Genomic DNA, 13,310 nt, shown 5'->3' on the forward strand with positions numbered 1-13,310 from the left:
ATACGTTCATTTGACAGGAAGCTTAAAAAAAAAAGAACAAAAAAAAAAGAAACGGAACTTCTCATAGCAGACAAAGAACAACAATAACAAAAAAATTATAGCATTTAATAAGACCATAATAACTTTCTTTCTTCATAAATTAAATAATTAATATTTCTTTTAAGATGATTGGCCTATCGTTACATAAAACGCTGTACATCGTCAACCCCTTTAAAAAAAAAAAAAAAAATACATCACCCAAAAAAAAAAAAAAAAAAACCTGATTTTTTCTCTCTTTCTTTCTTTTTTTTTTTTTTTACAGGCACAAAGGCCCAGACTCTGACACATAAAATAATCTTTACATCTTGGAGTCCCTCTCTACCAAAGCTTTTTTATTTATCATTGACATATATGCTTACGTGCGAGCGCGAGGTTTCAGAGCACTTTGGAGTTGTTGATTGTTTCCCAGCTTTTTTTTTTTTTTTTTTTTTAAATCTTTACGTGTAAGAGTGTGTGTGTGTGTGTGTGTTTTGTGTTAGTCCTCCTCGGGGGTGGCGCCTGCCTCCCCCTCCCAGTTGGATTGGTCGTTTTCGTTTGGCTCCTCTCCGTCTCCCTCCTCGGCCATGTCCTCGTCGCCCTCGCCCGTTTCCTCGAAGTCTTCGTCGCGGGCGAACTCCAGGTCCTGCATGCCCTCCAGGCCCTCCTGCGTGGCCTGGTGGGAGTCAGCGCAGTCCGCGCACACGCCGTAGCGCCGGGAACCGTGCCGAATGCCTACAGCAGCAGCCAGCATGAAGATCTTCTTACACACCATGCACTTGTACTTCTTATCCTTCTTATGCACCTGCCGGCACAGAGAGAAGAGGCGACAGCGTGAGAGTCTCAGTCGGTCAAAACACCTCAGCGTGAGAAAATAAGGTTAACAAGCAAGGTCAATGTGTGATTCAGTATGGAGCCAGTCAGTGATTAGAGCTAAAATTTTAGATATAAAGGTATGTGCTATTATTGCAAGATTATCATTAGTATTAGAGTCAGTGATTAGTGCACATATATGATTTAGTGCTGGAGTCAGTGATTAGTGTACATGTATGATTTAGTGCTGGAGTCAGTGATTAGTATAGTGTATATGCATGATTTAGTGCTGGAGTCAGTGATTAGTGTACATGTATGATTTAGTGCTGGAGTCAGTGATTAGTGTAAGCTATATGTATGATTTAGTGCTGGAGACAGTGACTAGTGTAGTGTATATGCATGATTTAGTGCTGGAGTCAGTGATTAGTGTACATGTATGATTTAGTGCTGGAGTCAGTGATTAGTGTACATGTATGATTTAGTGCAGAAGTCAGTGATTAGTGTACATGTATGATTTAGTGCAGAAGTCAGTGATTAGTGTAAGCTATATGTATGATTTAGTGCTGGAGACAGTGACTAGTGTAGTGTATATGCATGATTTAGTGCTGGAGTCAGTGATTAGTGTAGTGTATATGTATGATTTAGCACTGGAGTCAGTGATTAGTGTAGGCTATATGTATGATTTAGTACTGGAGTCAGTGATTAGTGTAGTGTATATGCATGATTTAGTGCTGGAGTCAGTGATTAGTATAGTGTATATGTATGATTTAGTGCTGGAGTCAGTGATTAGTGTAGGCTACATGTATGATTTAGTGCTGGAGTCAGTGATTAGTGTATATGTATGATTTAGTGCTGGAGTCAGTGATGAAAGATGATATCATGGTATGTATTACTATTTAAGATTATTGTTGGAGTCAGTGATTAGTGTACGTATGTTGTGCGTGGAGAAGCCGGGCGGTTTGCGGCGTCTCACCAGGGAATGTCTCTTGACGTGCTCTCTGCGGGTGAAGAGTTTGCCGCAGATGTCACAGCTGAAGGAGCGCACACCCGAATGGATAATCAGATGTCTCTTTAGTGTTCGCCGATGCTTGGCAATGTAGTTACAGTGGGGACACTTGAGCTTATTCAAAGCGTTATCAGATGACTCGCCTGAGAGAGAGACACATACACAGCATGCACACACACACACACACACACAGAGAGAGAGAGAGAAACAACAGACGGTCAGTGAGATGCTCTTTTGCATCAGTTCCGTTAATACAAGTTCAGTGGTGATTAGTCAGGGCAGCAGATGCACAGACGCTCAGTTTATGAACTGCATTCTGGAGTTTTCCGCTACAGCGTTCAGTGGCCACGCAATGACATGTGACCCATAAAGCCGGACTGAAGCTCAGAGGAGGGAGAGAGATAGAGAGGGAGAGAGAGAGAGAGAAGGTGCATTTTACTTATACTGTGTCATGGCGTCACGTCTATGGGCGCAAATAAAAAAACTTTCCCCTCAGCATTACAATTTAAAGGGTGAACTAAAACGAGCTGGTAAGTGTGTCAGTTGCCATGGTAACCTCCTGCCCACAGCAACCATAACTATATTAGTGAAATGCAATTTTCCTAATGAAAAAAACAGATGCATAAAAGCTCGCCATGGTCAGAGGTGCCTTCCTGCTCCTTCGAACGCGACACAAAAACAGACTTTACAAGTTGATATTTAATAAAGTAGAGAATGCCAAACTGGGTGCACCGATTCTATAGTGTTAGTTTAATGATTCTTACGTGATTCTGCAACACGTACTAGAGGCGGAATGTCTCAGGTTAATTATTGTGAGCTTTGTTCCTAAGGACACTGTAGAATGAGGGAGACCAGCTTTGTTTGGGGCAAAGAGTCCTAAACAAAAGGGTCGTCAAGCAGGTTGCCAAGTGGCTGACATGACACAGATCACCTGAGGATTGGACGCAGACACAGTGCTCAGAGGCTCCAAGTGCCACCTTGTGGCCCAAAAAGGTAATAACCACTGAGGTTTTTCTTTCTCTCCTGAATGCCACATAGCTTAGATATCAGTAAGTCAACTTCAATTTCTGTAATCGCTAAGATAATATACTGCAGAGATATCTGCACAAGAAACACATTTGGTTTTTGGATTTCGACTTAAAAATCAAAGTTGCAAAACAGACAACAGAATCCTCATTCTAACTGCCGCTGCTGGGCGAAACAGGTTGAAGTGACTGATAAACATCCTACAAAGTAAAGTGTCATCCTGAGTCTCTCCTTGCTGGAGACGTTTGGGGATGTTGCAGGAGACTGTCTGAGATCGGGCTGGCCGGGACTGTTAATGAAAACAATGGCAGCAATGCTAAACGTTCTGAGGGCTTTTGTTGGGCTCCACCCTCTTCAACACACAGGCGGCACAAGCAGGCCACAAACACCCCGAGGGACTGCCCATTCTGGTAATGCTACAGTGTGGCAAAGTTTCTTACAGTAAGCGACGCCCTCTCATGCCCCCCCCCCCCAAATGGTGCGTCTCCACTATGCAAATATTTCATTTCTCTAATGTTATTAACTACAGCTGCCCATTTTCTATCAGCCTATTAAGAGTTAAACAGCTTGTATTCCGGACTGAACTGTCAGCATGGACCCTCTACATTCCATTAAAATCTTTAGTTTTGTTGATCCCGGGGTGATCTGCATTAAGCAGAGGGTATCTGTGTGTGTGTGTGTGTGTGTTTGTGTAAATATGTATGCTTACAGGGCTTAGGCTATGAGTGTGAATGACTGGGAGAAGCCCTATCGAGTAGATCATCTTACACGCTGTGGTAAAACAGGGCGGCTGGGCCAAAGCTGTCAGATCCTCTCCTAAGTACCTGTACTCAGCCACCATTCTCCACGGGTCAATATTTGGAATGGCAGGGACAGTCGTCCTGCATTAATGGGGATTATAGTAGGACTGCCTTTGGCAGCTTTACGCCTTGAGTGGGACGCTGGGGGTAGTGTGTGAGTGTGTGTGCGTGTGTGTTAAACGTCAAACAGTCAAATAGCCATTGCGAACCAGTCATCCGCCTTGTTTGGATGAGACTCAAGTATTTATGGTTGTGGATTCAGTTCTGTACTGTGAGTCTGAAACAGAAATCCATTCCCTCAGCTTGGCAGCTACCAGTAATACTGCGACATCTCTCTCTTTCTCCGCAAGCAAATAACAGTTATCCGTGTAACCTAAAGTGGAGCAATTTTTGCTTGAGCAAAATGGTAAAAAAAAAAAAAGAAAAGTTGTTTGCCACAGGCAGAGAGGGACATGTGGCAATACAGCCACAGAGAGCAAAGGAAAGACCCAGAGTGTAAAAAGGAAGTGGGCCTATGGGGTCATGGCATGTATGTGCGTGCGCACACACACACACACACACAAGGCAGCAAGCGTGTGGCGTCAGGCCGCTCCACACATTAAAGTGCCCTGAGGAACATGAGCTAAGCGCATTTGAGAGCATTTAGGGAGCCTGAGGGAAGAATGTTTCCCCTACTTTACTTCATTATCCCGCATTAGAAGGCAACGCCAGTGAAAAAAAAAAAACCCTCCCAATAATACCCCACTTAATACATGATATCACTGCACGCTCCACTCTGCTTAATGGGCACAGAGTCTGAGGCCTGACAGTTCTGTAGGCTGGAGACTACGCAGGTTTCTGTGGTATGAGGGAAGCAGGGAGCAGACCTGCTTAATAAGGACACGGGTACACTGTGACATGGCCTCTAATTAAAACGAGAGAGAGAGACACGACTCACAGCTCTGCCTACTACACACTCCGGCCACGCAAGACTGAAGACAAACTAGTCTCGATTGGTAGTCTAAGACTGGATCTGCACCATAACCAAAGGCATGTGTGTTCGAGACTAATGCACAGGGGTTGCTAGACCATGAAAACATGAAACTGTCCTGTAAAAAAAAAAACAAAAAAAAAACAAATCTCAAACTGTAGTTTGCGTGCCGTCTCCCATGAGCGAAAATCTATCTAAGCAGACAAGCTGCCTAAACTTGTAATGATACAGCAAACAATGAGCACTGTAGCAATTATCAACCAGTCTTATTGAACCATAAGGCTTTTGGGAGTGTCAGAAAGCCAAAGCAACCCTGCAGTGTATAGCTAAATTAAATAGGCCAGGCAGTCCTTTAAAAAAAAAAAAGAAGAACAGACTACTTACAGATTCACTCAGCATAAGGAGCACTTATTGGTTTGGTAATGTTGGCAGTGACATGCATAATGGCTGAGTGTGTCTCATACTGTCAAGGACAATGGACAACATCACAAACTTTTTATCATACAGTTACTTGATGTATGAAACTGACAGTAAATGACACGTGGACCCTCAAGAACAAAAGCATGACCCTTCATCATGAAAGTCAGCACAACCATCTCCTTAGACCAAAGTAAAATGAGTAAATACACGTCTTACAAAGTGTCAAAACGCACTCTTACAAGAGAAAGTGAAACGGGAGTTTTCCATTTGAGTTTAGTTAGACTGTGTTATCTTTACAGCACGTATCCCTCTACGGCAATAAACAGAATTTGATCTGATTTGACCCCGTCCAACTGGGAAGCCATTTTGTGTCTTATCGGTGAGGAAATGAAAAAGAAGGTGGCTTACCAGTATTCTCTGAGAGGTAGGAGTAGTCCTCTCGAGAATAGGAGGCGGACGGTTGGATAAACATGCCCTTGTCGAAACCTTCTTCGGGCTCGGGTGGGATGTTGTACACGAAGCGTCTTGCGGTCTGCTTTTTCCGTCGGCCGCTCCCCGGCTCCAGCCGCGCCTCCCTCCTGACGACAGCGGCGGCGACGCCCGGGGCCGGTTCGTTCCAGACGAACACGGGCCCCGGGCCCTGCGGTTCGGTCTCCGTGGACTCGGACGAGTTGTCTCCTCCCCAGCTGGAGCTTCCCAGCGCGCAGCCTTCCCCAGCAGACACCTCCACGTCACTGGGCTCGTCTTTCACGTGAGCACTGGCCTTTATGGAAAGCTTGGACAGGATGCTAGTGGCCCAGAAGTTGCTAGGTTTCTTGTCCGCGTCCTTGGCCACCGTCCGTCGCTTGTTGTAATCCACCACGACCGAATCGGGAGCCTCCTGTTTGATGCTGATGTTGAGGGCGTCTTTGATGAAGGCTCGGCAAGACTGCACCACCTCGGTCATCTGCAGGTAGCTGGCCACTGACATGACCTCGATGGCATTGTGGCTTGTAAGCAGCAGGTTGCCTGAGTACAGGAAGTCCAGGATGACGGAGAAACCCTGCACGGCCGCCACATCCAGGTGCGTGACGGTGGTTTGGTCGCAGTTCTCGCTCTTGGTCAGGCAGTAAAGGGTCTTGAAGAAGCGGCTGCCGGCCACCAGAATGTTCTTGTGCGCGCGGAACACCTGGCCGCTCACCACGATGTTGACGTCGCAGAGGATTCCGCTCTTGCGTTGCTTGTCCAGCTCCTGCAGAAGCTGGTAGCAGTAGGAGTTTTCATTTGGCTTGTTCCTGTAATCCTCCACGTCTGTACCCTCCAAGTCCTCAGGCCTCTCCGGCTCCTGAATGGAACGACAACAAACCGACACAAAGCAGCGTTAGCCTACATTGTAAACACAGAACGGTGGGGGTGCAAGGTTTACTACCCCCACAGAAGAACTGGTCTAACAGGCTCTCTAGGGCACACTGTAACGGTGTGTGGGAACGATATTTTGAAGTGAAACCCACCACCTCAGCTGCAAACGAATCAATGAATGAGTTAAAGTCACAGAGACAAAACACGCCAAGGGTGTGGGAAACCAGGGAGAACTTTTAACTCAATGCAACGGTCATTTGTTTCTCTCCCTTAGCAAACGATACTTAAGGAGAGAGTGAGACAGAAAGCGAGAGAGATTTGGCTGTCGGCTTATCCTCTCCATCATTCATTTTGATGAGTGAAGAAGATCTTTGCTTCAAAGATAAAAAAAAAAAAGGACAAAGAACAGACTGGTACCTACCAGAGGGAGTGTATATACACAATGCATTTCTGGTACATTTCAGAATTGCAAAGCAGATGTTCTAATCCACATAGTAATTTATACCGCTTGGGTTCAGCAGTTTTCCCCCCTCCTACCACACAGCTGTGTTTTTTGCCCAAGTAGTTCAGATTAAATCCATTTCTGAGGGGCGGAGGCCTTCCCAGTCCCCCACCCCCCCTCCACAGTGCAGCCCTTGTCCAAGCTGATGGGGTTATTACTGTAGCCTGGCTCCTACCCAGTAAAGAAAGACCATAGAGAGAGAGAGAGAGAGAGAGAGAGATGGAGAAAGAGAGCCAACCCATTTCCACACACAATACCAGCTCTTCCCTCCAGGCTCATTGTTCACCATTGCTTTGTGTTACACTAAGGCTTTGTGCTCACTGCACTTAGAGGCTCCCAATGCACTACCACACTCAGGCATCCGAACAGCCTGCAAGCAGCGGCAAATGGAGCCAGGGGTTAAAACATCCAAAATGATAATCTGCTCTGTGATACATCATCAGCTCTACCACCGCACCAAACACTGGAAGACTCCGCATACACTAGCGAGATGGTAACATAAAGACCTGACCTTAATTAAGCCCACAAGGGTGCAGGTTACTGGTATGGGGAAGCACAGCGGAGGACCGGGTGTTGATGGACAGGACTGTGTTTGTGTTTGTGGTGTCCTGTCCTTTCCCTCTATTGTTCCTCACAGTTCTCCAGCCAAGTGTGTTTGTCTCGGCGCAAAAGGCCGGGCTGTGGTGAGGTGGGGAAAGCAGCGGTGTCGCCTAGCAAGCGGGCGAGCTGGAAGTCAGGGGAGGACATCGATCTAGAGGCAGCCTGACTGACTCACATGCGTACACACACTGCTCATCCTTTCTCCAGATGTGCCACGTGTTAATGCTGTAGTGGAGAACAGATGCTTTCAGAGGAGCCCCCCCCTCCACACTAAACTGTCCAAATGAGAATGTAGTGATAGTCATTGACGTGTACTATTGACGTGGCCATTTTTTTGTCCCAATAGAGAACAAATGCTCGAAAAAGAAAAGGGTGGCTGAAAGAGAAGGGTATACAAACCCACTTGCTATTGCATAAGTGGAATGTATTACTCAGGTATAGGCAGCCCCTATATGTATAGTAAACAGAGAGCTGTTTTTGCGCCACAAAACATACTGAAAAAAAAAAAGGCAAACAGGTGACACTGTTAATTTAAAAAAAAAAAAAAACCAAAAAAACACCCTCATTGATAGTGTGTTGCACACATGAAAACCACCTCAGTGGCCTCCCTCCCTCCCTTGTTTCAAACCTCAGACTTTCGGTATGATGTAGAACAGGAACCCTGCATTACCACTCCCTTTACTCTTTACCGCTGAGCCTTGTCCCCCCTGTTTCTGCTGCTGCAAACACGTGTGCATCAATGACATTAAATATCTCAACACCTGTATTAGTCTTTGTAACCCAACAAAACCCTACATATAAACACAATACACACACAAACAATTCACGTCTACAGCAGTCCATTTGCAGATGTAAAAGCTCATTGCATGCGCGGCGTTTCGGGGGGACTGACGCTGTCACTCGGGAAAACAACGACGGCAGTTTTGTTTTCCTTGTGCACACATACCCCTCCCTGACCCATCCCACCCCTAAGGCCAGGGACCTGTCCCCCTCACCCGGCTCCTCTCACAGATGCATGAACAATGCAGCAGTGTGCTTGACCCAAGGTGTGGGAGGGGAACACCAGGCTCAGGGCCTCCCAACAATGAGGAGAGCTCATCGATAGAAAATTCCAGAATGCTCTGTGTGTCCCTACGGCCCCCAATACGCATCTAGTTCACAAGAGGCAGACAAGAGGGACGGGTGGAGTCTGGGACTCTGAAGCGAACGCTTTAACAAGGGAAGGAGTGTCACAATGAAGACAATGTCCAGAAGAGCTGACCAGCAATCCACAGATACCCCTCTCAGGATAATTGAGTTAACGCAGCAACGCAATTGTGGCTGACCTGGATTGGTGAAGATATTTATTGGCTTACGATCTTGCACAGTTTCACACACAAACTAGAGCTTCGCAACGGACAACGCTGAAAGTTAACTGTTAAAAACGAATGTAGTCCGTGAGCCAAAATGCTGTCATTTTCACCGACAAATATTTCATGAGAACAACTATTATAGAAAGAAGACACGTGTATAAACGTGTGCGATAGTCATGATAAAACTGACGACCTGGTCTAATAAAGCTGGGTTAGGATGATTACAAAATATGCATGTTTTTAATCTGCTGAGAACAATACAGTCTCTTTTAAAACCTCCAAATTACAAATGCCCTTCTTCTCCTGCATAAAATCCTCATTGATCCACAAATAAGTTCGGGCATTTAAAATGATCATCTAAAAAATTAACATGACATGCAGAAAAGACTGCAAAAATGGGACTTGGTGACAAAACAGGAAATTATTTCATTCAACAAGAAAATGTCTCTGACTTTGGATAAACCTAATAAAGGAAAGGAAGTCAGGTTAATAACTGACTCAGGCAAGAACATCTTAACCACTCTGTTGCTAGGGAGGAGCCTGTAATCCCTCCTACTGCTTTCCATTCTAATTAGCGAAGGTTATAAACTGAATTAGTGAAACACTTTAAGTCTTTCCGATTAAAGAGACGACATATGATAACCATATACAGTGACTAATCTTAATTCTCTAAGTATAGCCAAATTGTGCATGGTCTTATTCTCATGGTTTCCTGAACAACGCAAGGAATGTAATGCACAAGAGGCAGCAAATCTCACCACAGTTTCTGAAAGAATTATTCTATCCTGTCAATCCACCAATTAGATGTTATAATGGTAATGGTGAGAAAAATAAGAATACAGGCAGATGTTTGTAGGGTTAGGAACCTAGCTAAAAGAAATTGTCAATTTTCCTTATTGATTACAGATTCAATTTTACAGGGCATGAGAGATCAGGGGAGCCTGATGTGTGAGCTTTCACAATTATCAAATGAACATTATTGATTTTAGCTTCCTTCAGAACCCACTTAAAATTGCAGGTCACAAGGTCACGTGATATAGTGTTTTAAAACCTCTGGCACACCGTTTACTGAAGTGGCATGCGCGCAGCAAGCATAACTGTCAAAGAAGAGGAAACATAATTTATTTCTTCCAGCCTTACAAGGGCCAGACCATCTATGGATCTTTCGGAATCATCTAACACAATGCCTCTAATTTAGGTGTCCGAGGGAAAGACCGAGGTGTGCCAGAGGTCACTTTTTACAACGAGACAACATAAGAGGGGGTTGGGTCGGGGTGCGGTTCCCCAAAGGCTGCTAGGTCAAGCCCTTGCCATTGTATGACCTCTATGGCAATCAAGTTAGTTGCCAGGACAACTAAAGGTGGCTAGATAATTACAGTGCCATATTTATGCGATTCATAGTGGGCGAACACAAAACGAAAGACAGTCAAATGATCACAAGGTCTGTTATAATTATGATCATTTCATTGGCATACATGGGTACCAAATTTAAATAAGACATCAAACGCAGACTATCCGTATCCATTAAGACAGATCCTCTGAAATATATTAATGGTTCATTAGGACTGACTACCGAGTTGAAGCAAAATGCTGACACTTATGATTTAGCATTTATTAGTCACACCAACTGCTGTTACTTGATTTCATCTGCTCAGAATGTATGAGAGATAAGAAACCATCATACAGTCGATGATCATTACAGAAATGTTGTATTAGCACCAGCAAAGCTCTGTGGTCAGTATCCTAGTAGCTAGCTTAGCTAGCTCGCTACTGGACAAATGGCATAGCCTCTATGCTAACTAGCAAGTTTGTCCCCTTTTGCTAGCACTTTGCTAACATACCTGTTAGCAGGATAAATTTAGCTGAGAATAGGACAGTTTTTGAAAGACACTGGGATTCTGCGTAAAACTCCGCAACGTCTAATAGTCAAGAAGAACTATAAAATGCCTAAGCCTGTCTCAACTTAGTTCTTCACCAAAAGAAAATATCACTCAGATCACAACATTTGTCACTTTACCTGCTTGGTCGGGTCATTCCTCCCGTGCTCCGAGGACAGGTGATGTCTAAGCAGCAAGGCCCTTTTGTAATTCCGACTGCCTTTAACCAGCTCGTCGTTGTTGTTAGTGGCAATATTGTGACACCAAGAACAAGACATGAGTCCCGTCTCTTGGCAGAATTTTAGCCAAGGAAACTCCTGTAACCAGCAGGCTTGGAATAGCGAGTGTTTTTGGAGCAGCGTTTGCGGTCTCATCTCTACCGAGGGTTTCCTAGCACCCGTTTCCTCTGTGACTCCCTTACTCCCCGCTTCGCCTCTTTCGTCCCCGGATCCCGTGCCGCAACCACCAGCGCCGTCTTCACTGTTCATTCCGTTGCCGGCTCTCAAACTGCTGCGTTCCCTGGATCCCTCTTCTCCGACCGCTACTGTAGTGCAGCCGACACGGTCATCATTTTTCCTAGCTGTAGAATTGCCCCCTTCCGGGTCCTCTTCTTCCTCCGCCTCTGGTTCTGTGCTATCGCTCACGGACCCCCCACCCTCTACTTTCCCAAGCGATGGTCCTTTTGCCCCCAAATCCCTCTCCTCCTCTTGATCTGGCCTGTTCCCGTTTAAATGTCGGTCTTGACAGGCCTGGGCCTCCCAGCTGTTCCCGTTGCTGCCTCCGACACCACTGGAACCGGTTACGGCTAATCCACCTCCTCGGAAAGCCAGCGACCTGCGGCTTCTCTCTCCGGACATTTTCTTAATAAATTAGATTCTATAGTTTTAAAACAAAAATTCTACCGGCTAATTACAAATTCTAAAAGTCTTTCGTTTTTTAAATAAAGAACCGCGAATAAAAAGACTCGTTTTTTCCGCTCTGGCCTCCTGGTAAGAGTATGTAGGTTATGCGGAAATAAATAAGGGTTTTAAACGCATAATGAATTTCAGGGTTCTAACTGCGTCCGCGCAGGCCCTGCAGAGGTCGAATGGCAACGACTTTCCCCACAATGCATCTCGGCCAGAGTAAGGGGGGTCGTGGGGGCTCGCTTAAAGGAAGATGGGGGTGACGCTAGCATCAAGGGGTCTTTTGTGTCAGTGACTGCGCCCATTTTCCGCGTGCTTTTTATCTTTGGACTTGCTTGTCTTCAAACACTAAATCCATGTTTGCCTTTCATACCCTTTCAACGTGGGGTTACATAGACTGCCATTAAATTAATCGGACAAAAGTTGTGTACTTGTCGTGTTGGCTGTCAACGCACAGGTAGAGGCAGTAAAACCACAAACCCACAGGAGGGTGTGTGCATATGTATATGTATTAGATGAATACGGATTACAGGATTTCGATTACTCATCTCAGAGTGTCTTTGTACTTTTGTTGGGATTATTGTAAAACAGAATAAAAAGCCGAACTTGATGTATTTATAATCGGAATTATATATCAAATGCCCCCGACGTTAACATTCTACAATTCGTTTTTTTTAATGACATTTAAGATATTTAAATATTGTCTATGCTCGGAAAGTCGATTATCTTGTGTAAAACATTGCAAAATTGATGGTTTTTGTAATACCATATAGCAAATATAATGTTTTGAAAATATTTCGGTTTTCCTTTTTCATTAATGCGAATATTTAATTGAGCGGTATCTGTTATCGTTTATTTTCAAATTATTTTCAAGTTTATATACGTATTTGAAAGATACGCATTTACAGTGTAAATGGGTTTATTTAATCTGTTTTAGGATTTACTATTTTCTCTAACTTTTGTTTTCTCTAACAATTTAATTATTAAATAACACATTTAAACCACTCTGTTCAGCCTTTCTTGTTCTGGGCGTCCGTATCATGCTTTACAGGAATTGTGCTGAGTTTTTCAGAGTTATTGTTTTTACCCAGCGGATGGCGTTCTTTCCTCCAAACAGCATGTTATTCATAGCCCTCTAATATGATATTGTACTTTGTAAAATAGTGGCGTTTAGGGACACGTAACTACCGGCACAGGACAACTGATTGTGTCTTCAGTCAACATTAGTGCTGACTCATACAATCATACGTTGATTTAGCGAACGAAGTCAAGTAAATCTCATTTCGGCGTGCATCACATAAATTGCTTAATTTCCTCATGAGCTCATTCACAGACACATAATATTTTCAAGAAGCATAACGGGGATTTTATAATTATGCGTCTTACACGTAGAGTCTTTGCTAGTATGTCTGATTTCGTTGTAACTTTTGACGTGTTTTATTTAACTTACTTGCCACACCACAACTGCGAAAAAGAGCTTATATTTCAAAGATGATGAAAGTCAAAAGACTTCTATTTATCACTGAAAATTAAGTGACTGTAATTGTTTTCTAGTTTTGGTTATGTGAACATCAAACCTTTTCACCTGTCTCAGAGGCGGTTCTGCAGTGTTGCCAAGCGTTGCCGAGACAGAACCAAGCGTCTATCCCTCTGTTTACATTTTTACGTGTTATGCGCGATGACGGC

At 44.4% G+C, this 13,310-nt stretch overlaps 1 protein-coding gene across 1 annotated transcript; it reads right to left on the reverse strand.

Moving 5' to 3' along the window:
* Nucleotides 1-505: 505 nt before the first annotated feature.
* On the reverse strand, nt 506-11,576 carry zbtb10 (zinc finger and BTB domain containing 10). The gene is made up of 4 exons (XM_030789506.1): nt 10,860-11,576; nt 5,459-6,374; nt 1,802-1,977; nt 506-820 (listed from the first exon to the last, which is right to left on the reverse strand). Exons 1-4 carry the CDS (start codon nt 11,574-11,576, stop codon nt 515-517), a joined length of 2,115 nt encoding a protein of 704 aa, XP_030645366.1. The 3' UTR covers nt 506-514.
* Between the last annotated feature and the right edge of the window lie 1,734 nt (nt 11,577-13,310).

This window comes from Chanos chanos, chromosome 12 (assembly GCF_902362185.1).
Source record: "Chanos chanos chromosome 12, fChaCha1.1, whole genome shotgun sequence".
NCBI lineage: Eukaryota > Metazoa > Chordata > Actinopteri > Gonorynchiformes > Chanidae > Chanos > Chanos chanos.

Coding starts and splice junctions, on each gene's coding strand:
- zbtb10 (XM_030789506.1), bottom strand. CDS start 11,576: ATGTCCGGAGAGAGAAGCCGCAGGTCGCTGGCTTTCCGAGGAGGTGGA. Junction 6,375..10,859: donor GGAATGACCCGACCAAGCAG/GTAAAGTGACAA, acceptor CGTTCCATTCAG/GAGCCGGAGAGGCCTGAGGA. Junction 821..1,801: donor ACGTCAAGAGACATTCCCTG/GTGAGACGCCGC, acceptor CTGTGCCGGCAG/GTGCATAAGAAGGATAAGAA.